The sequence below is a fragment of the Cetorhinus maximus genome, chromosome 16, assembly GCF_964194155.1.
Source record: "Cetorhinus maximus chromosome 16, sCetMax3.hap1.1, whole genome shotgun sequence".
NCBI classification, from domain to species: Eukaryota; Metazoa; Chordata; class Chondrichthyes; order Lamniformes; family Cetorhinidae; genus Cetorhinus; species Cetorhinus maximus.
In genome coordinates this window covers 80,630,203-80,652,994 of record NC_135894.1, presented here as the reverse complement: position 1 = coordinate 80,652,994, position 22,792 = coordinate 80,630,203, and the positions used below count along the sequence as shown (strand labels likewise).

At 39.6% G+C, this 22,792-nt stretch overlaps 1 protein-coding gene across 2 annotated transcripts in view; it reads left to right on the top strand.

Annotated features, from left to right (window-relative positions):
* The window catches only part of paxbp1 (PAX3 and PAX7 binding protein 1), a 55,769-nt gene that overhangs the window by 23,912 nt on the left and 9,065 nt on the right, over positions 1-22,792 (top strand). For both annotated transcript variants that reach the window (XM_078560181.1, XM_078560180.1), the window contains exons 8-14: positions 3,875-3,998; positions 5,089-5,191; positions 6,044-6,159; positions 7,595-7,794; positions 9,048-9,195; positions 10,499-10,620; positions 11,709-11,785. In XM_078560181.1, the coding sequence (XP_078416307.1) occupies positions 3,875-3,998; positions 5,089-5,191; positions 6,044-6,159; positions 7,595-7,794; positions 9,048-9,195; positions 10,499-10,620; positions 11,709-11,785 (890 nt within the window). The remainder of the gene's footprint in view (positions 1-3,874; positions 3,999-5,088; positions 5,192-6,043; positions 6,160-7,594; positions 7,795-9,047; positions 9,196-10,498; positions 10,621-11,708; positions 11,786-22,792) is intronic.

Genomic DNA, 22,792 nt, shown 5'->3' with positions numbered 1-22,792 from the left:
GCTGAAGGGTAGTGAGCCATGCTTGATGATGCTGTCCACAATTTGAGCAATCAGGTCAATGTTTTTAATTTCCTGTTTGTATTATCTTGAAGATCATATAGTATAGGAGGAATTGCTTATATCATTCAAACCATGTTGCATAATTGGCCGTGAATTTGGAGTGGTTTTGCAGTAGTCTGCAATGTTGTAGTGAAGTCTTACATAGTGATGCTTCATTTCAAGTACATGACTATCTTTTCTGTATGTAGTATTTATCATAAAGTTGAAATTTGTGTCTAATTGATATATTTTGAAACACTGCACTTTCCTTTGGATAATATCAAATTATGATTGCAATGTTGGATTGTCAAAAGACTCTTGGTTGAGTGAAATTACTCATTTTGTCACAGAATGTACAGTCAATAATTCCAGAATGGGACGAAATATCTTGAGTTGAACAGATTGAAGCAAAAGCTTCATTGCAATTAGTTGTTTCACACTCTGCCAGTAGACTACTTACTGACAGTGGTCTGTGCCAATTTGTTCTTTGTTCTAAAGCAGCTGGATAGTGTATTCATTGTCATTTGGAAATCAGATTGCAATGGATGAGAGTTGTTCTAAGTTATAAAAGCTCTTTAACAGATGTAGGATGTTTATGTATTGCAATGGAAAGTTATTTTATTGTGATAGGTAAGGATGATAATTCATGGCAGTTTTCACATTTTTCAGTTGTTTATATCTTGTAAGATTGTGCTGAGTTATGAACATGTAGATTTTTTTAAAAACTGGAAATGACACAAATCTGAAATAAAATACTGGAAATGCCGTGGAGGCCTGTCAGCATTTTGGGTAAGAGCTTTATTAAGTCAGAAGAATTGTGAACGTAAACTTAGCCCCAAAGTAATCATTTGACAGGAGTTAATGGTAGGTTCTGGGTTAAGTACTGAAGACTTGTGCTCCAGAACTTGCCACGCCCCTAGCCAAGTTGTTCCAGAACAGCTACAACACTGGCATCTACCTGGCAATGTGAAAAATTTCCAGTTATGTCCTGTACACAAAAAGCAAGACCAATCCAACCCGGCCAATTACCGCCCATCAGTCTACTCTCTATCGTCAAAGTGACGGAAGGGGTCATTAACAGTGCTATCAAGTGGCACTTGCTTAGCAATAACCTGCTCACTGAGGCTCAGTTTGGGATCCGCCAGGACCACTTGGCTCCTGACCTCATCACAGCCTTGGTACAAACATGGACAAAAGAGCTGACCTCTAGAGGTTGGATGACAGTGGCTGCCCTTGACGTCAAGGCAGCATTTGACCGAATGTGGCATCAAGGCACCCTAGCAAAACTGAAGTCATTGGCAATCAAAGGGGAAAGCTCTCTGCTGCTTGGAGTCATACCTAGCACAAAGGAAGATGGTTGTGGTTGTTGGAGGTCAATCATCTCAGTTCCAGGACATCACTGCAGGAGTTCCTCAGGGTAGTGTCCTAGGCCCAACCATCTTCAGCTGCTTCATCAATGACCTTCCTTCCATCATAAGGTCAGAAGTGGGGATGTTCGCTGATAATTGCACAGTGTTCAGCACCATTCACAACTCCTCAGATACTGAAGCAGTCCATGTCCAAGTTCAGCAAGACCTGGACAATACCTAGACTTGGGCTAACAAGTGGCAAGTAACATTCACGCCACACAAGTGCCACGCAATGACTTATCTCCAACAAGAGAGAATTTAACCATCGCCACTTGACATTCAGTGGCATTACCATCACTGAATCCCCCACCATCAACATCCCAGGGGTTACAATTGATCAGAAACTGAACTGGACTAGCCATATAAATACTGTGGCTACAAGAGCAGGTCAGAGCTAGGAATCCTGTGCCAAGTAGCTCACCTCCTGACTCCCCAAAGCCTGTTGAGTGCAGCTCCCACAACACTCAAGAAGCTTGACACCATCCAGGACAAATTAGCCTGCTTGATTGGCACTCCATCCACCACGGTGCCCAGTGACAGCAGTTTATACCATCTACAAGATACACTGCAGAAACTCACCAAGCCTCCTTCAACAGCACCTTCCAAAACACGACCACTACAAGGGCAGCAGACACATGGGAACACCATTACTTGCAAGTTCCCCTCCAGGCCACTCGTCACCCTGACTTGGAAATATATCGCCATTCCTTCACGGTTGCTGGGTCAAAATCCTGAAACTCCCTCCCTTACACCGCTGTGGGTGTACCTACACCACATGGACTGCAGCGGTTCAAGAAGGCAGCTCGTCACCACCTTCTCAAGGGCAATTAGGGAAGGGCAATAAATGCTGGCCTAGCCCGCGAAGCCCACATCCCATGAATAAATTTTTAAAAAGCTTGACACGCTTTGTGTAAATTTCACCATATTGACAATATTCAGAAGTAAAAGACTGTTTCATCTAGTGATTGGAAATAGGGAGAAAAGCAGACAACAAACCTGAGTAAAGCAAGTTATCGATAGATGCCTCATCTAAAGGAAAACTGGCATTTTCTTGACGTTTGTGCTGCTCAGAGGACCTACACGTGAGGCACTTATTACCATAAATAAGGTGTAATTTGTACTGCTTCTATGAAACATTGAAACTATAAAGCTTATTTGTTTCTTGTATATCACTAGTCATTATGGCAGTGGAATTTGGAAGTCTGTTTTCAAATAACGAAGAATAAACACGGATAAATGTTTCTTTTTCATGTAGAAGAGCTGCATTACCCACTTAGACTAAACTACTCTATGCCCAATTCTGCATCCTTCACTGGATATTTAATTTTCCAAACATTTATAACATAAAGCATTAGAATTTTGTTTAAATGGCCAAACCTGGAAGAGACTTTTGTTAAATTGCTTTCCACTGTATAAAATTTTGAGGGGCATAGATAGGGTAGACAGGAAGGAACTATTCCCATTGGTGGAGGGATCAATAACCAGGGGGCATAGTTTTAAAATAAGGGGCGAGAGGTTTAGAGGAAAGTGAGGAAGAATTTTTTCACCCAGTGGGTGGTGGGAACCTGGAGCTCACAGCCTGAAAAGATGGTAGAGGCAGAAACTCTCATAACATTTAAGAAGCATTTGGATGTGTACTTGCGATGCTATGGCATACAAGGCTATGGGCCTAGTGCTGGAAAATGGGATTAGGATAGTTGGGTACTTGTTTGACCGGCCCAGACTCGATGGGCCGAAGGGCCTTTTTCTGTGCTGTAGACCTCTGACTCTATGACTATAACACTGAGAAAATTTCCATTATGGCACACAGTTTTCAGCCTTTATATTGCAGCTCAGCACAAACACCGCTTAAATGTTTTTGTTTAATAATGCTATACTTTACAGTAATGCAGAAAATACATTGTTGGATTAAACTGTAGTATCAGGGTACATGACTGCTGGTGTTGTGTATAGATCCTTCTGGAATATTGAGAGATGATGAGAGATGATCAGAAATTCAACATGGGAAGATTCGTTATATTTTGAATGGTTTTTTTTGTTTTGATGTGCACTCATTTTATATATATATATATATATATATGTACCGGCTTTTTTATTTGTGAAAGGTATTGGTGACAAAAATTAAATAACCATTTTTGCTCATTTACTCTGGTTTCCAGTTATACTGTAAAATATCACTATGCCATTAATTTTCCAGATACATTTGGTAAATATTATGTAGGAGACTAAAAGTATGGAAATTATTTCAGTAAAAAAAATGTGAAACTATTTTCTTAACCTTATTTCATTTTTCATCACTTTGGCCACTGTAGTTGAAGATTTGCAGAGACTAGCTTGAATCTAAAACTGTACCCAGGGTATAACTAGCGCAGACCAGGGCCTATTATAAAGGGCCTAGGTATTACGTTGTGTGTTATATTTTTCAGGTACCCCTGGTTAATGACCTTGAATCTGCCATGCACCAGCTGCTGAAACAGCGGGCTGCCCGGTTTGTCCAGAGACGGCAAGATGATATTAAAGATGAATCATCGGAATATTCAAGCCATTCAAGTCAGTCCATCTTGAAGGTTTTTATTTTTCATTGAACAGCCTTGTTCATTGTAATACATTAGATTAATAAAAATGCATATTAATCCAGCAGACAAGACTGGTTGAAGTTACTGAGGGAATAGTTTGATACGATTTTTTAAAAATATCTAGTACAGATAGGGTAAGTGCAACAAAATAGCTTATTCAGAGGATGTAAGGTGTTCCAATTATATGGGGAAAATGCTGTTTGGATACTTGCCTTACTATTACGTGAAAGGTAACTTAGGTTCTGATTTTGGATTAGATACAGCTAGTAAACCGATAACATGGCAAGTATACTTTTAAAAACAATTTATTCAGCTAGAGAGTAATAGTTTTAAGTATAATTTGTATTGCTTGATATTTTTTGCACTGAGGGTTCATTTCACCCTTGAATTATTCCCTGTTTTATCAGGTTATGATTTGAACAAAAGTAAACTCTTAGAGGAGCGTAACGGCTTTCTGAGGCTTGCATGAACAGCTGCTTTTACCAGCTGATCTCCTTCAGCACCGAAGTATCACAATACAAAGAATCCTTCCCTTTGCTTTTTTTAATACAGCTTTTTGTGTAGTATCCCACTTCAGTGTGAAATATAAAAATCTATTAATTGGTGGTAGAGCTGAGGGGAAAAGATTGTTCTGTGCTTCAAGTTTTCCGAGTGTCATAAAGCTGATCTCTCAACAAAGCCTTTTAAGATATCCTTGCTTATTTCATAGCGCTTTCTAATTTTGAATACTCAAAAGATGCGTACACGTTAATTGGTAGAATATTGCATCATTGCCTGTGAAATTGTATATTGCCAAGAATTAAATTGTTTTAATTTAACAATGAATGCATTTTATTTCCAAAATGTAGTTTTACTCTTTCTTTCTCTTCACTTACCTCTAACCAATTTAGCTTCAATGGTAGTTGTATTAGTTCTTACTCAATCTGACTCAGTTTACAAGCTCCTAATGGTGTAGGTTTCAGTCGGCTTAAATTTTGTGGTCAATGAAAATTGAACTTAATTAATTGTTACTTGATACTATTTTGAGAAAGCTTTTGGTAATTTTGTCCACTTTACATTTGCAGGCAAGACAGTTATGGCACCAAGTCTGGATTCATTTGGTCGTGACCGTGCTTTGTATCAAGAAAATGCCAAACAGCGAAGGATTGCAGAGAGAGAGGCTCGTAGGTATGATTGCATATCAACCATTCTACATTTTAAAACGACTTGTTCGACATCTAGAAAATTCCACCAACTAAATATTGGGGAGACTAGTTGATCAGTGGTCAACTATTTCTGATCTATATTAATGACTTGGATGACTGTATTGTAGCCAAATTTCCTGATATGAAGATAGGTAGGAAAGTATGTTGTGAGGGAGATACGAAGAGCCTGCAAAGAGGTATAGACAGGTTAAGTGAGTAGGCAGAAATTTGGCAGATGGACTATAATGTGGGAAAAGCAGAATATTTTTTAGAGACAGACTGCAGAACTTTGCAGTACAGAGGGATCTGGGTGTCCTTGTATATGAATCACAAAAACTCAGCACGCAAGTACAGCAAGTAGTTAGGGAAGCAAATGGAACGTTGGCCTTTATTGCAAGGTGGGGTGGAGCATAAAAGCAGGAAGAACTTGCTGCAACTTGCTGAGACTGCACCTAGAGTACTATGTACAGTTTGGTCTGTCTTAAGGAGGGGCATACTTACATTGGAAGCAGTTCATTCCAGGAATTAGCCTAGTGAACCATCTGTGAAGAAGTTGCCTTACGAGGAAACAGATTTGTTGTTTGCTAGTGAAAAGTACCAAAGACATTTTGCACATATGTAGAAAAGTATCTAATGACTAAGATTCTGTATCTAATCTGTTGTTGTTCAGAAAAAATCAAAGAAATATGGAATATTTAGGAAATTAGTAAATGAGTGAAGTAGATATATTTTTGTGACTTTCTATAGTTCTATAGCTTTAGAAGAAAATAGATATGGATAAGAAAACAGCCCTGATGAAAATGCCAGGTTTTAACTGTGGACTTCAATTAATTAGAGCACGTCGAAGACTGGCCAGAGAACAAGCAGGAAAGATGGCTGAACACCATGAAGGACTGTCAAGTGATGATGAAGAAACTTCCACAGATATCAACAGCTTTAAAATAGAAAATGGTATGCCTAATGCAAGATATACTGAAATGCCACACTCAATTGCAAAATCAAGGAAGGAGATGCTTTGACAACTGTAAACTTTAATATATGGCTGAGAAGCAGGATACATGACTGGGGAAATTCACCTTTTCATTTAGGAATTATAATCACATGCAAAGGATGAACTTCTTTGAGTTAACTCAGGGTTGACTTTTCTAATTTTTTTTTTGGTGGGACACATTGCCCAAGGGCTGCTTCAGCAAACGAGTTGAAGGATCTGCTGTAAAATTATAAATTAACAAACTGAATTTGTCTGAAACAGCCCTTTTGCCTTTTAAAGAGACATGTGGATGTAGGTCTTAAATAAATGCAAATTTTGCATGTAAACCCCCAAGCTGAAATATTTGCAACTAATTAAATTTAATTATTATACATTAGCTATTTGAATTGTTCTAAAAATAATGTCATAGGCAACAATACCCATAGAGCAAATAGCAGTACATAAGAGGCACATGCAATGGCGCTGTTTACATTGTTCAGCTTGCTGGCTATTTCAGGCAGTGCATTTAAGAAATTTTGTATGTTTGTATTTACATACTGCAATGGATCATTTGTGTCTGTCCTGACCCCACAATCTCTTATTGTTAACAATCAACATTCTGAATTGGAATCCCACCCATGCTTCAGCTACCAGTAACTGCTATAGAGATTTAAGAAATTCTATCCTCTTTCATTTCCTGGATTTTACAACTCCTGATTCTTCTATTGGTAATTTGGAAACATTGGAAAACCCTTGTTTTAAATGCACTTTGTCCCTCCTTTTTCATGATAAATTTTGTTTACAATAACAAGCAAGGATGGAATTAGATACCAGTTAGTGTTTGTTTCCTTCTCTGTTCCTGTTTTCTATTGGTGTGTCTAAAAGACTACACTATGTAGTGATTTTCATGGCTAATTGCATTAATACCAATTATAGGGAGACAGTGGCATAGTGGTAACGTCACTGGATTAGCAATCCAAAGGAATGCTTTGGGGAAACCGGGCAGCTGGTGGAATTTATATTCAATTAATAAATCAGGAACTGAAAGCTAGTCTCAGTAATGGTGACCATGACAACTATCATTGGTTGTTGCTAAAAACCCATCTGGTTTACTAATGTTCTCCTGGGAAGGAAATCTGTTGTCCTTACCCGCTCTAGCCTACATGTGACTCCACATCCACAACATTGTGGTTGACTCTTAACTGCCCTCTGAAATGGCCTAGGAAGACACTCAGTTAAAGGGCAATTTGGGATGGGCAACAAATGCTGGCCTTGCCAGCAACACACTCACCCCATGAAAGAATAAAGAAGAAAAAATGCATGCTCTAAGCATGTGTAAATGAAGCAACTATTAAACTTTGTATAATGAAGCAACTATTTTTGAATGAACAGTTAAAATACCAAAATTTTTTGTAGATCGAATTGTTAACGAATCAAGAAAAGTTTTTGAAGACGTCTTAGATGATTTCTGCACACTTGACTGTATCAAGACCCGATTTGAAGTCTGGCGAAAAATGTATTATACTCATTATAAAGACGCATATATTGGTCTCTGCCTTCCAAAACTACTTAATCCACTTATTCGGTTACAACTCATCAAATGGAATCCTTTTGAGGTGAGAACTGGCAATTACTCGGTGGGGGGAAAAAGTATACTTATGGCTATGAGGTGCTCTGAGTTTATGGAAGCATTGTTAGGTGGAGTATTGCCTTGGTTTTGTGAATGTGATTTTCCCAATTGAAAAATCCCCAAACTTTCCCACCAGAGGGATAAAAAGTTGCTTGGTGAATCAACAGGGATGTTTGTCAACATTCTCACATGGATGGTTAGGGAGCAGCAGTGGCAGAGAACAGATGGTCGACACAGGAAATAGTGCAGCTGATGACGAATAGAGTGAAATGGATATAAATTCTACAGAATTGTTTTCAGCTGAAAATATGTTTCTGTATGTTTTGTTTATTTAAATAAATATACTGTTAATTGAAGGAGACAGGAGGATGAAAAGCGAGTACTTCTAATGTCAATTATGGGGGTTGAATCTGCAGCAGCACCAAGCTATAGTATTTTTTAAATGTAACCCTGACTCTTCTATTTCAAGTAAGCTATCCTTATGAGCACTATTATATTTGATGTGAGTTATTCACGTTCAAGATCTCCTTTCTGTTTCAATTCTTTGCCATAATTGTTGCTTCAGGTCATGGACCACTCACTGAAACAAGTTTGAAACATTGATTACCTTTTATCTCAGCAAAGATGTTCTGTAAGATTGTCTTGTCGCCGTATGATTTGGGGAGGGAACGAAGATCCAAAATAAGGGAGTGTCCATGAGCTCCAACATGGACTTAATATATTCTGCAAGCTAGGATATACAGGAGTGATTCAACCTCTTTCCCCACCTTGAGAGCAGGATGTACTACTTCTAGCTTTTTTTCTGTTTCATGACTAATTATTTGTTTTGCTGTATTTTTGGTGAATGTAGTTGTGCTATCCATCTGTACATAAGTCTGAATGCATCCTTTCAATGATCTCGCTCATGACATTTCAACCTGATTTGATTAGTCTCTGAATTCCTTTGTAGAAACTGCCCGATGGAAGTCAAGTTTCTTTATCACTATTTGTAAAAGCAAATCTTATAGTAATCCTGAAAATTCATCTAATATTTTCTGTTGTAAAGTGGAAAATAAAAATAACCTTTACATAAGGCAGGACCTGGGTAAAATGTATTTACTTTAAGGTGCAAATCCCAACAGTTAACATTTTTTGGACATGGAAATAAAGATTAATTACTCTGTTTTACATCTTGTTTATATGTTAACTGTAGTAGATAAATACACATTGCATAAATCACTTTGTGTGTTTTTCTAATAGCCAAATTGTCGTGACTTTGAAAGTATGCTCTGGTTCGAATCTTTACTGTTTTATGGATGTGAAGAAGGGCAAGATCCACAGATGGATGATGTTGACACATACCTGTTACCTGCAATTGTAGAAAAAGTGGTTTTACCGAAACTGACAGGTAATCCAAGTTTTATGCCTTAGACCTATGGTAGAATGCATCCAAATAATACATTCTCTAATTTGCCCAACATTTCCTCACTTCAGTGTTGTGTATAATTTATTCATTTGTTTCCAGTTGCTTATTGAGGTAACAATTATGATCAAATTACAGAAATCTTTACAAATTCAATTTCACATTTTATTTTACTGGCACATGTTGCATAATAGGCCAGGAAATGTAAACTGTTTTAGGTGGCAGGGGTATAACTTTTTTTAAATCAAGAAATGGTGAGATTAAAAAAATATATAAAAGTTGTTCCTAATTTTAATTGGTTGATTTTAAAGAGATACTGATTGCAAGACTTCCTCTGAAGCAGAGTTTCACTTTACTAGTAATTGCCATACAAAGTTGCACTGTAGAAGTACAGAATTATTACAAAAGTAATCGATTGGAATAGTGACAGAAAAGTAAAATTGTCCCTCAGTTACTCATTGTTATTTTAAAAAAGTGATCCTGACTCTTCTAACTATTTCGGGTAAGCTGTCCTTATGAGTACTATTATATTTGCATGCGAGTTATATTCATGTTCAAGATCTGCTTTCTGTTTCAGTCCTTTGCCATAATGGAGCTACCATATTTACAGTTAGATGATTATTTAAGTAGGAACAATGTGCGGGGTTACAGGGAAAAGACAGGAGAATGGCACTAAGTCATAATGCTCATTCGGAGAGCTGGTGCAGACACGTTGGGCTAAATGGCCTCCTCCTGCACCATAACAATCCTGTGATCCTGACCAGGTAATTTTTCGAAATAGCTGTCTTTGACAAAAGGAAAGGTGGAATCAAATAATCCTTCTTTCATGGGATGTGGGTGTCGCTGGAATTTGTCACCCATTCCTAATTTCCCTTGAACTGATTGGCTTGCTGGGCCATTTCAGAGGGCAGTTGAGGGTCAACCACATTGTTGTGGGTCTGGAGTCACATGAAGGCCACACCGGGTAGGGATGGCAGATTTCCTTCCCTAAAGGCAGCAGTGAACCAAATAAATATTTGCAGCAATCGATGATAGTTGTCATGGTCACCATCACTGAGACTAGTTTTTTATATTCCAGATTAATTAATTTAATTCAGATTTCACCAGCTGCCTTGATGGGATTTGAACCCATGAGCATTAGCCTGGGCCTCTGGATTACTAGTTCAATGACGTTACCACTGTGCCACCATCTTCCCTCTTTCAAACAATTTCTACCAAGGCTAAATAATTATATGAGTACCAGAAAATCTCAAGCTGAAAAAAAAATCTTTTTAAATCTTTGCCTTAGGTCTAGCGGAAAATGTTTGGGATCCTTTGTCATCATCTCAGACGTCCAGACTCGTCAAATTAATACTGAAGTTAGTTGAGGGATATCCTTCAGTCGTAAATGGAGAAAATAAATACACACAGGTATGCCTTTTTTACCTTTTCTGTTCATCCTCTTTTGTTCCTTATAGAGCAGAGGTGGTTAAGTGGAAATTTGATAGAGGTGTTCAGAGTAAATGAAGAGAATCTGTTTCCAGTGACAGATGGGTTGTTAGGCAAGAGACACAGATTTTAGCTGATTGGCAAAAGAACCAGAGACTACATGAGGCAAGTTTTTTTTTACACAGTGAGTTGTTATCTGGAATTCACTGCCTTGAAAGGGTGATGGAAGCAGATTTAATAGTAACTTTCAAAAAGAATAAATAAGGGAAAAAATGCAGGATTATGGGGGAATGAGCAGGAGTATGGGAATATTTGGATAGCTGTACCAAAAAAAAATGATGGACCAAATGGCCGCCTCCTGTGCTGTTTCATTCTATGAATCTATGAATTTATGTATGGGCAGGAACAAAAACAAACATTTCTAAAAATGCTTCAGAAGTAATCCCAGAGAAGCACACTGGTTCTCCAGGTAGACTGTGTGTGGCCTAAGCTCCCAAGTACAGTGCCTCTCTCCGAGTTTACCCTGCTACTCTCAATAGCAGCCATTAAAATAAGCAAAACACATTGAGAATCTTGAACATTTGAAATTATGTTTCTGTGTGGGAAATGGAGTCTGCAATAGATTAATTCACATTTGACAGCAGCAACTAATGATGTATAGCAATTCACACACACCCAGTTCTTGTGGAAAAATTTGATTGGGACACCAGAAAAACTTCCCTTTGAATAGTGCTATGGGATCTTTTATGTCCACCTCAAGGCCAAATCTTGGTTTCATGGCTCAGCTGAAAGATGGCACATCTGCCCATGCTGCACTGAAGTTTTAATCCAGATTATATTTTGAAGTCACTGGAGTAGTGTGAACCCAACTCTAGCCAGAGGTTAGCCTGTTATCGTTGACTGGTAATTTTAATATATGCTTAAACGTATACTAATCCTTTGTCCATTGTTGAAATTATTTGTTTTTATTTTGTAACTGCTGTTAAAACTGTATGATGCTACCGTGTATAAAAATGTCTCTGGTTGTTTTCAATTGTTAAATGAATAAAACACTTCAAAATTTCTCTCAGACTTTACTAAAGACAATTGTCTTAAGGATCAGGAAAACAGTGGATGAAGATGTGTTTGTACCACTTTATCCAAAAAGGTATGGTTTTCTGTTTTCAAATGTTATTTGCTTATCTTACACAGTATGCATTTCAACTATGTTATTTGCTTATCTTTAGCTATACATAGAGCACAGGATTTCATGACATGCTTTCTTGCAGTAAGGCCAATCAATTTTTGGGCATGGACTTATTTCCCAAATTTAAACTTACATTAATAATTACCAAGATTGTTCCAAGCTTATTTTTGCAGCTAGTGGACTGAGTTCTCCAGCATAGCTGCTTATCTTAACATCACCATAATGTTTTACTATCCACTAATTTATCTGGCAGGAATGTAACAGAATTTCTGATGATAGAGCCAACAGTATTATTTGGATGAGATTTTGATTCCACGTGATATTCCTGCTTTCAGTGACTTATTCCAGCAAGTTTGAATTCTGTAAAATGCAGCAAACAAGGTGCTGTGGATTTCTAGTAAATCCCTGCTACCATATGGTTCCCCCAAACTTGCGTTGACACAATCATAGAAGTGAGCAGCTCCTAGTTGATAATTTAGTTAGATGATAACCAAATCATCTGGTAGCTTAACTGAGGAAATTACATAGCCTGTTGGTTATTTCTTCGGTGAGTAATCTAACTGCTTCATGTTTGTCTCCATGCCCATTACATTGTGAGGAGCATGACTGTCTTCAGTGATGATCAGGAGTCTGCCTTTTACACACTTCTCTCAATTAAACAATATTTAATACTCAGGCTGTTTACTTGGTTTGGGCTTAATTTTCTGTTCATCATTGTTGCCCCCGACATCCACATTATGGTATGTTGCTGCTTATGGTAATTTACTTGTGACATTTTCATAAGAGAATAGGAAGAACTTAAGTGTTTATCAGTTCAAATGTCATCCCCTTGAAATCACATGCAAGGTAGGAACTTGGTGTGCCAAGTGTTTATTGATGGTGTTCACTTTGGAGTTTGAGTGCTTGGGATTATGAAAGCGTGTTCATGGAGTGTGTACTGTTAAAACATCAGATTTAATTTAACACTTCACATCTTTTTGTATCTATTACTTGTGTGAGGGTATACCACTTGTGAGCTGGAATAAAATGTGTGAAATACTTTGCCTTTGGATTAACCTTCTCCACATACTTTCTACATATGGATTCTATGCCATTGAACCTTTTTGTCAGTGTGGGAATGTGCTGTGCCTTGTGCATGTGAAAATAATATAGTGCATTAGATGCAGTTAAAGTATAGTATTCCAATTTTTGATGTCATCTGAACTCCCTTGTAAAGCCTTCTGTTGTGAAGTCTGACCCATTGGATGGAATTTTACTGGCCCCCGTGGCGATGAGCTTGGAGGCAGTAAAATGGTGGAGAGCACATTGGAACGGATCCCCACCATTTTCCTGCTACTTGCCAAATTTCCCAGGGTGGTGGGGCAGTGCGATTAGGATGGAGCAGGCTGGTGGCAGACATCTAGTTGAGCCTGTTAAGCAGTCAATTGACCAGAATTTTATACGCTTTTAGTATTTTCCATGGGGCACACAGGTTCCATGGAGGGTCAGCAATACTTAAAGGAGGGGCGAGCTGAGCAGGGGATGAGTGTTGGCTGTAAATAGCAGTCATTGAGTTTTACAGTGTTTACAAGAGGAAGCTTCAGGTGAGAGATTAGAAGGCTGGGACCTTTAGAGGGATCACTTAGTGGACTCCCAGTGTGAAGGGTTGTTATTGGAAGAGTATCTCCAAAGGTCCCCTGCAGTCTGTACAAGCAATGCAAGGGTCTGAGAGCCGTTGCACCATATAGCTGTCAAAGAGAAATGGGTGCTCTACACTCCAGGTTTGCCTCTCCAGCCTAGAGGAGATTGGGTGAGAGAGAGAAGCTGTATCAACCACATGGGGAGGGGTAGCAGCTGGCAGAGGAGCACCAGCAGCACGATGCAGTGATGGGACATGCATGTGGAAGGCATATAGGAGTCACAAGGCAGCCGAATGTTCAAAAAAGCTCAAAGGGAATGCAGAGGCTAAGCTACATGGAGATATTGGAGCACCAGTGTCTCAGGAGACCATGAAGAGACCGAGGAAAAGTCATATTGGACTCTCACGTTAACTCTGTTTCTCTCTCCACAGACGTTGCCAGACCTGCTGAGTTTTTCCAGCATTTTTTGCTTTTATTTCAGATTTTCAGCATCCGCATTATTTTGCTTTTATCTCAGGAGATCATATTTGTCAAGACAGGTGTGGGTTTCTAACTACACAGTATCCTGGAGGGGGGATGTCACAAACTGCACACGTGGAGTCATCAAGATTCCCTCAGAGCAGCCAGGTGCTTTTATGATCAGGAAGGGGTTCCATTCCCTCGATGTTCAAATTGTCTGTGACCGCTGCACAAGGATCTTCCAGGCATGCGCAAGGTTCCCAGGAAGCTGCCATGACTTGTTCATCCTGAGATGATCACTGGTGTCTCTATTGTTTACACCACCAGAATGTCTTTGTGGATGAATCCTTGGTGACGGCTTATCCACTAAAGACATGACTGCTCACACCAGTGAAAAGCACCAACGCTAAAGCAGAGGAAGCATACAACCACAAGGGCAACCATTAAGCAGGCAGTTGGCCTTCTAAAATGGCATTGAGCTGCCTAGATCATAGATCATTCCGGAGAACCTTCCATTATGGCCCTTTAAAGGCCTCCCATATTGTGATGGTGTGCACAGCCCAGTGCAGCAGAGAGAAGTTGAACTGGCAGCGAACAACTATAGTGAACGCACTGCCACCTTTGAGGAGGGGGATGAGGGATCAATGTGTCTGGACCCGGTGTACAATGGCCGTGCACATGAGGGAATGAAGGCCATTACCATGTGACTCCCTCATTTGCACACACTTCAATTCAGAATCCCTATCACCCCACTGGACATGAAGTGTCTCTATGTAGATGGCATGGTTTTAATGAAACATCATCACTGTCAGGGGTCCTGTGATGAGACATCCCAAGTTGTCCTTTCACCATAGCCCTGCATTCACCAGTCACCATTTCGTGAGTGCTATCTCAAAGCCACAAGCTCTGGTCACCGTCTACTGATAAGACCGTAAGAAATATGAGCAGGAATTGACCGTTCGGCCCATTGAGCCTGCTCCGCCATTCAAATAGGTCATGGCTGAACTTAGCATCATTTGGTAAAATCGAGCACACTTTTTTAATGTTTTATGTGTTGCTGCTTGAAAAACATACTTTGATTACATAGTAAAACAGTATGGCAATTACTGTCAGATTTTACTCCCTTATTTAGTAATGGAAAATCATACATGAAGTTCTTAGTTGAAAGCCATGTTCGTTGATCAGCTCAGATAGTCAGTGACCCAGGTGAACCCCTCCTGTGAAAATAACTCCTTTGATAGCCTTACCCACTTAGTGGACCAAATAGAAGGTAGCCACTTGATCATAGGGAGGAAAAACAGAAAAATTATATGCAGGTTTTTTTTAAAACTGAATTTGTGTGTGTTGGGGTGGACCCTGCCTTGGAATGGAGGCTGAGCTATAGGTGGGACCACGTGACCCCGGTGAGCGGTGCGAAACATGACCGTGTGATGTGGTGCTGCGGCATGAAAACTAGCCCACATGACTAGATTCGGGTGAACAGCAGTTGTTGGCTCAGCATGGCTGGAGAGCTAAAGCAGGGATAAAAACCAGTGAGCAGTGGTTGTTAGCTCAGCGCGTCTTGGGAGCTGGAATCGCGCCTATGAATAAATGCTGGAGTGCAGCCTGGCCAACTCAGTGGGACACAGTCTTGGTAGAAGTGATTGAGCAGCTGTACGGTGAGCAGCTGGGGAATTCTGAGTTTGAGCCCTGTTGCCTGACAATATTTGCAGACAGAAGAAGCAAGAAAGCCTCCTGGCTTTCGAATAGTTGCTGTTGAATAGCAATCAGAAACTAAATCTTTGAAGGAGAGAAGCTGAAATTCCTCATGAGGAATAGTTTAAATGACTTTGTGATCAGTAAAATGAATGAACTACTGAGCCAGTTCGTAAAGTTGTCTTGGCTATATCTGCCATTTAAGGTGCAATTTTTAGTTTATATTCATCCAGCATTTGCCTGATAATTCATGTTTACCTCATGTTAATTCTGGATGTTAGAATATAGAATATATAGTATTTGGTGTTTGCTTTGTTGACTCTTGTATAGTGTAAATTCTTTTTTTTAACTTTTGAAATCCTGGGACTTTGTTCTTTTAGCAAATAACTGGGATTTAAAATTTTAAGAAAAGTTATTCATCGCTACTGAGATCAAAACAAATATGAAACATTTTTTAAGTGTAAGCCATACTGTCCCTAAAAGTATGTTTTATTGAATATGTGAGGTTCCTTTTGTTTTCTACATTTGCCTTTTGTGTTCCCAGTTTTCTGTACGAAATTAGTGCTTTTTCTTTCATTCATGGAATGTGGGTTTTGCTGGCTAGGCCAGCATTTATTGCCCATCCCTAATTGTCCTTGAGGAGGTGATGGTAAACTCTTGAACCACTGCAGTCCATGTGGCGTAGGTACACCCAAAGTGCTGTTGGGAAGGGAGTTCCAGGATTTTTACCCAGCGATAGTGAAGGAACGGCAATATATTTTCAAGTCAGAGTGGTGAGTGGCTTGATGGGGAGCTTCCACGTGGTGGTGCTCTCATGTGCCCTTCTAGATGGTTGTGGGTTTGGAAGGTGCTGCCTAAGGAGCCTTGGTGAGTTTCTGCAGTGTCAATGGTATTGTAAAGTGGGAAATCAGTTTGGCCAGGTTAATTTTACTAGTTTACTAATTTGACTAATATTTTAAGTTTCATCCACACACTTGTAAGGTATGTTAGCATTCCTACAGAAACAAGCAAAATAGCAGTCCATTCAGTGGATTACATGTCAGTGTTAATGTTCTATAGATAAGAACTTGCATGTTTTCAAAAGATTTTACTGAAGAATGACGAATGATCTCAAGCTTGCTTTGAAGAAATACCCTGTTATTAAAAAGTCTGACCTGTATTGCAAAAATATCGATCAGCAATAGGTTAGATGCCCAATATCACCTGAATGAGAGTCACTATGATTCCTGCTACAATTTAATCTATATAGTCACTTACACAAGTTGGCTGCTCGACCAACTGCTAAAGCATACTAGGATAACTAAGAGCAAGCTACTGGTGTACATGAATTCAAGGAAACTAACTTTTATTTTGTGTAGCGTTATGTCCTTGATTGGGACATTTGGAAACATGGTCAGTGAGGGCGGCCCTTGGTGGAAATTGGAAGCCCAGCTACAATTTTTAGATACCCAATTAACATGCTATTAAGTTTGTTAAAGGTCAAATTGTATGCAATTTTTCATTGCCCACTCCATTTTTTTGGATGTTGGATAGGAAAAAGTTTAGGATTGCTTTAAGGCAGATATAAGGATGTGACATAAAGGCAGGAGCAAAGGCCTGCTATCGGGACCATGGCTGAATGTAGCAGCTGAGTCTGCTGGTGAAGATGGTAGTGTTTGTATACTTTTTTATCTTCATTTATTCATTGTTTTGAGCTCAGCATAAGAAGTAAAGAGAGGTTGAGAGGGCAAGGGGCCTTTAAATTTGTAGTCGTGACCGATTTCCTGTTCACGGCATAACCTTGCTGCTGCATGGTGTCGCAGCCTAGACTCCTGATTGGGAGCAAGGGGCTATCTGATGCTTGATTTGCTGTGCTGAGATGGTGGCAGAGGGGTGCAAGTGCGAGTGGACCACTCACTTTCCATTCTGCTCCCCTCAGATTGCTGAAAATTATAAAACCCAGCCATATGTCTTGACTCTGAATCCCCAATGCTTTAAATTTAAGTAGTACCTATTTGTCCATAAATATGTCAAATGCTGTCAAGATCTATCACACTAGAGCTTTTCTTACAATCATCAAGAGGTTCTAGCAGACACAATGCTCAAGATATCTGGCCACTTATTATTGACCCTATTTATTATTGCAGAACAGCAAAAATAAAAAAAGCAAATGCTGAGCTATATAGTCAAACCAGTGGTGTACAAATCAAAGGAAGTCCTGCTAGAACTATATAGTGTTCTAGTCAGACCACAGCTTGAGTACTGTGTTCAGTTTTGGTCAAGGAGACACATTAAAAGGTGGATGGCAATTTACTGAGGTTACGGATTGATTGTAAGTTTTGAAGGCCTGAATAATGAGAAAAGACTGGTGGAATTTGGTCTTTTCGAACTTTAAGGGTAGCACCTGAGAGCTAACCTTTGTCAAGAAGATATAATAGTTCTCAATGTTATTGGAATTTATTGTAAAATAGAGTAATAATGGGATGTGTCTGTGTGTGAGATTTAATTGAATTAGAGGAAGCTAGTCTGGGTGCTTTGATCTAAGAAGAGAAGGATAGGTTTGAAATGTTAATTAGATAAACATGGGGAAATTTAGAAACATGGGAGTCAAGGGAACATTTGCATTTTGAAATAAACCAGACTAGATTGTTTTCAAAGGAGGGGTGAAATGTGTCACCTAGCCAGGTGAAGTTTAGAAACTGTGTTTATTTTGCCCAAAGATTACTGGTAAAACTTAGGGCAGTGAGAGGGTTTTATTATCAGGGAGATAATGTCCAAAGACAGTGTGAAACAATGGGTATTTGCATTCAGAGAGGAAGATATGTATAAAGAAGGAGCAAGGGCTGTGTGTAGGGGAAGGCATGTTTAAGATCTTACAAGTATGAAAAGCCTTCAGCATCTATGCCTCAAACTGGAGGTCGAAAATGGATCGTGTCCGCAGGGACGCGATGTACAAGCCTCTAGATAAAGGGGGAAAAAACGTGCCCAACATCGCCCTCATACTGATGGCCACCTTTGTGTGTGGCTGCATCAAGCTGTGCGTAGACCCTCAGTACGCAAACACCAAGTGTCACTACGTGCTGAGGTTCTACCTGTCCCCGGTGTTGCGAAGGATGGGTCTGGCCACGCTGCCACGGAACGCTCCAAGTAGTTGGACCTGTCCCTCGTGGAAAAATTTATGCAGAAAAACACCTTTGACCACAAGTCCATCAGGCAGTGGTCAGCATGTAACGTCCTAGAGGCCCTGAGGGAAAAGGAGAGGGTGGACCCTGTGGGATGGTTCCCCGAGCAGACTGTCAAAGTCATTTGGCAGAATGCCTCATCGCCAGAACTTTCCAACAAGCACCAAGACGTAGCTTGGCTGGTGGTGAGAAAGGCCCTCCCCGTCAGATCCTTCCTACACGCCAGGAGTCTCACCCCCTCTGCACGTTGCCCTCGAGGTGGCTGTGGTGGGGAAGAGACCGTTGTTCACCTCCTTGTGGATTGTGCCTTTGCAAAGAAAGTCTGGAGAGAGATGCAGTGGTTGCTGTCGAGGTTCATCCCGAGCAGTTCTGTGACACAGGACTCTGTGCTCTACGGGCTGTTCCCAGGGACACACACCGAGACAAACATCAACTGCAGCTGGAGGATCATCAACTCGGTGAAAGACGCGCTTTGGTCTGCCCGAAACTTGTTGGTCTTCCAGCACAAAGAGTTGTCCCCGACCGATTGTTGCGGACTGGCACAATCCAAAGTCCAGGACTACGTGCTGAGGGACGCACTAAAGCTTGGGGCAGCTGCCGCAAAGGCGCAATGGGGAAGGGTCGCTGTCTAAGACCTTTCTGCCACAGCGCACCGAGAGACTGGGAACTGTTTAGAGCCCCTCGGGCTGTACAGCTCAAAATGAAAGGCTGTAAATGATTGTAATATTGTTTGTACTGATGCACCTGGTGATACATTTTGTAAAAGTTTAACCTGGATTGTACCCTTGTAATGGTGTTTTTGAAATGGTTTGGAATGTGATTGAAGATATTTTATGAATAAAGTATATTTTTACAAAAAAAAAATCTATGCCTCAAACTGCTGTCTTCAGAGGACTGAAGTTAAGAAAACTCACTTGGAAGTCGACTTGTTCAAGGTATCGGGATTCTTTGCCTGAGTGTTTTAAAATCTGTGTCTTACTGTTGCCTTAACAAAAGTGTAACTGGGAGTTAGATTGAGTAGGGGCTTTAGAAGTAGTTATAGTGGTAATTTGTAGACCTATGTATGTATTTAAAATAATTTCTCTTATTAATAAATGTTTAATCTAGTTTTATAGCAACCTAGTAAGACTTGATGGTCTTACTACTGAATTCAAGACATGCATCTCAAAATTTATACAAATTGAAAATTAATTGTGTTGGCTGTTTCAAGTTTCCCTGTGGAATTATAACAGCTCGGCATTTGCCATCTGGTGTGTCATAACATAGTTGGATGCTCTTTGCGGGATATATTTGAAACCCCTTGATTCTTTTTGGAGTTGGTGAATCTTAATGTTATGAGTATGAGAAGCCCTTTTAATTCAGGAGCTGGTGTGCGGTTTTTTTGTAGTGGTGAGACTGTAATATGGCTTTGGCAGTTGCTCAGACTTGTTTGGGAGTTGAAGTTATAACTTTGGCTGGTTTACAAAAGGTAACAAGTTAAGCTGCTGGAATTGGAGGATAAATTGCAATTGGGGTTACCTACAGGAGCTAAGAAAGCAGATATCAATGAAGGTTTAGCACAGCATTTAAAGTTGGAAGCGATACCTGACACTAGTGAGTCACAGCTGGAGGTAGTGAGACTTCAGTTAGAAATGAAGAAGCTTGAACTTGAACAAACAGGAAAAGAAAAAAAAACTTGAGCTAGAGGCAGCAGAAAAGGAAAGGGCAGAAAGAGAAAAAGAAAGGGCATTTCAAAGGGAGCAAGCAGAAAGGTGGGAGAAAGAAAAGAAGCTGGAACTGGAATTTCAGGTAAGAGAGAAGGATAAAAAGAAAGAGAGGCGAGGGAAAGAGAGAAGGAAAGAGAAAGGACATACCAGTTTAAAAGCTGGAAGTTAAAAAAAATCTCAGATTATGAGGGAAGCTCTGATGAGGAAAAAACCTTTAACCTAAAACTCAGTGGGGACATGTTTAAATTTGTACAAGCTCTTCCAAAGTTGTGGAAAAAGATGTTGAAGCATTCTTTATTTTATTTGAGAAGATAGCTAAACAGACGAAATGGCCACAGGACAACTGGGCATTGTTGTTACAATCCAGGTTGGTGGGTAGAACACATAAGGTTTATGCTTCACTGTCAGAAGAAATGTCGGTGAATTACGATATGGTAAAAAAAAGGCTATTTTGAGTGCATATGAGTTGATTCCTGAGGCATACAGGCAGAAATTTAGGAACAGGAGAAAACAGCCTAGGCAAACTTATAATGAGTTTGAAAAAGTAAAACAAAGTAAATTTGATCGGTGGATATGGGCATTAAAAATAGCGACAGCATATGCAGCCCTTAGAAAAAAATTCTTTTGGAAGAATTTAAAGATTCAATTCCTTCAGTAGTGAGAACTCGTGGAGGAACAGAGGGTTGAAACGGTAAGACAAGCAGCAGAGATAGCTGATAATTGAGTTAGTTCATAAGTGCTAAACCTTTTTTTTTTGTCACCCTTTCAAATTAGATAAGGATAGAAAGTGGGAAGGTGAAAGGAAGGTGGGTAGTCAGGGAAGAGAAGGAGTAGCTGGAAATTCCCAAGAAGTTTTTTCTCAGAATGAAAAGGAAGGTGCTGAGGGTAGAAGTGACATTCAAAAATTGAGGTGTTTTCATTGTAATTAAGTTGGACACATGAAGTCAGTGTGCTGGAAATTGCAGGTGAAATCTGTTGGAATTATAGGGGTGCAGAAAAGTTCTGGAAGTAAGACTATTGTGAGTTCTGAGGCTCAGGCACAGGAAAAATCAGTGGTTTGTTTACAGATAAAACAGAGAATCAGTGATAGGTAAAGAAGTGGGAATGTGTTCACAATTTACCCTAGAGAATTTGGAAGAGCAGGTTGCAGAAATGTTTAAAGATTTTCTGTGTGAAGGGAAAGTCTTTCCATGTGTACAGGATGGAGTAGGTAAAGATGTTAACATTTTAAGAGACACGGGGCTAGTCAATCCTTAATGTTGTGGGATAGTGATATTTGTAGTTCAGAGGGAGTATTGAAGGAACAGGTGATAATAAGTAGGGTTCATGGAGATGCTAAAACTATTCCATTCTGGAAGGTAAATTTAAAGAGCAAGTGGAAAACCGGCGAAGTGACTGTTGGAGTAGTCGTAAAATTGCCCGTTGCAGGGGTTCACTTTATTCTGGTTAATGATGTAGCTGGATTACAAATGTAGGTGATGCCTATGGTAGTTGAACAGCCTGTAGCAGTGTCTTCAACAGAAGTGTTACAGAGAGAGCATTCTGATTGTTTCCAGATTGTGTGATAATGAGATCACAGGCTCATGGGTTGAAACAAGAAGAAACAAAAAAAGAAAGAAATCCAATTAGCTGACACTCTGTTTGATAACATTGTTCAGAAAGAAAGACTAAAGGACCATTTAGCTGAAGTATTTAACTCAAAACAGTCAGTAGAGTTACAGAGAAAAGATTTGCAAATACAACATTTGTATCAGACAGCTTACCCAGAAACAGATACAACATTTATTCCAGAATGCTACTACCGTAAGGGTAATAATTTAATGAGAACATGGAGGCCATATCATGCTTCAGCAAATGAAAGTTAAAGGGAGGTACATCAAATTGTTATCCCATAAGGGTATAGAAATTCCAATGGGGGGACATTTAGGAATTAGACACAGGTGGAAGTACAGAAACATTTTTATTGGCCTGGATTGCATAGGGATGTAGTCAAATTCTGTAGAACATGTCACACCTGGTGATAGGGAAACCACAAGCAGTGTTTAAGCTGGCACCTATAATTCCAATTCCAGCATTTGAAGAGCCTTTTACTAGGGTCATGATTGATTGTGTAGGACCCCTCCCTAAGACTAAAAGTGGAAATCTTTATTTACTGACAATATTGGATATGTCTACCAGATTTCTTTAATTTTTATTTGACAAGATATGGTTTACCTAAGGAAATACAATCTGCTCAAGGTTCAAATTTTATGTCACAGCTGTTTAAGGAAGTAAAGAACAGTTTGGGGGTAAAACAGCTTAAGTCAACAGCTTATCATCTTGAATCAC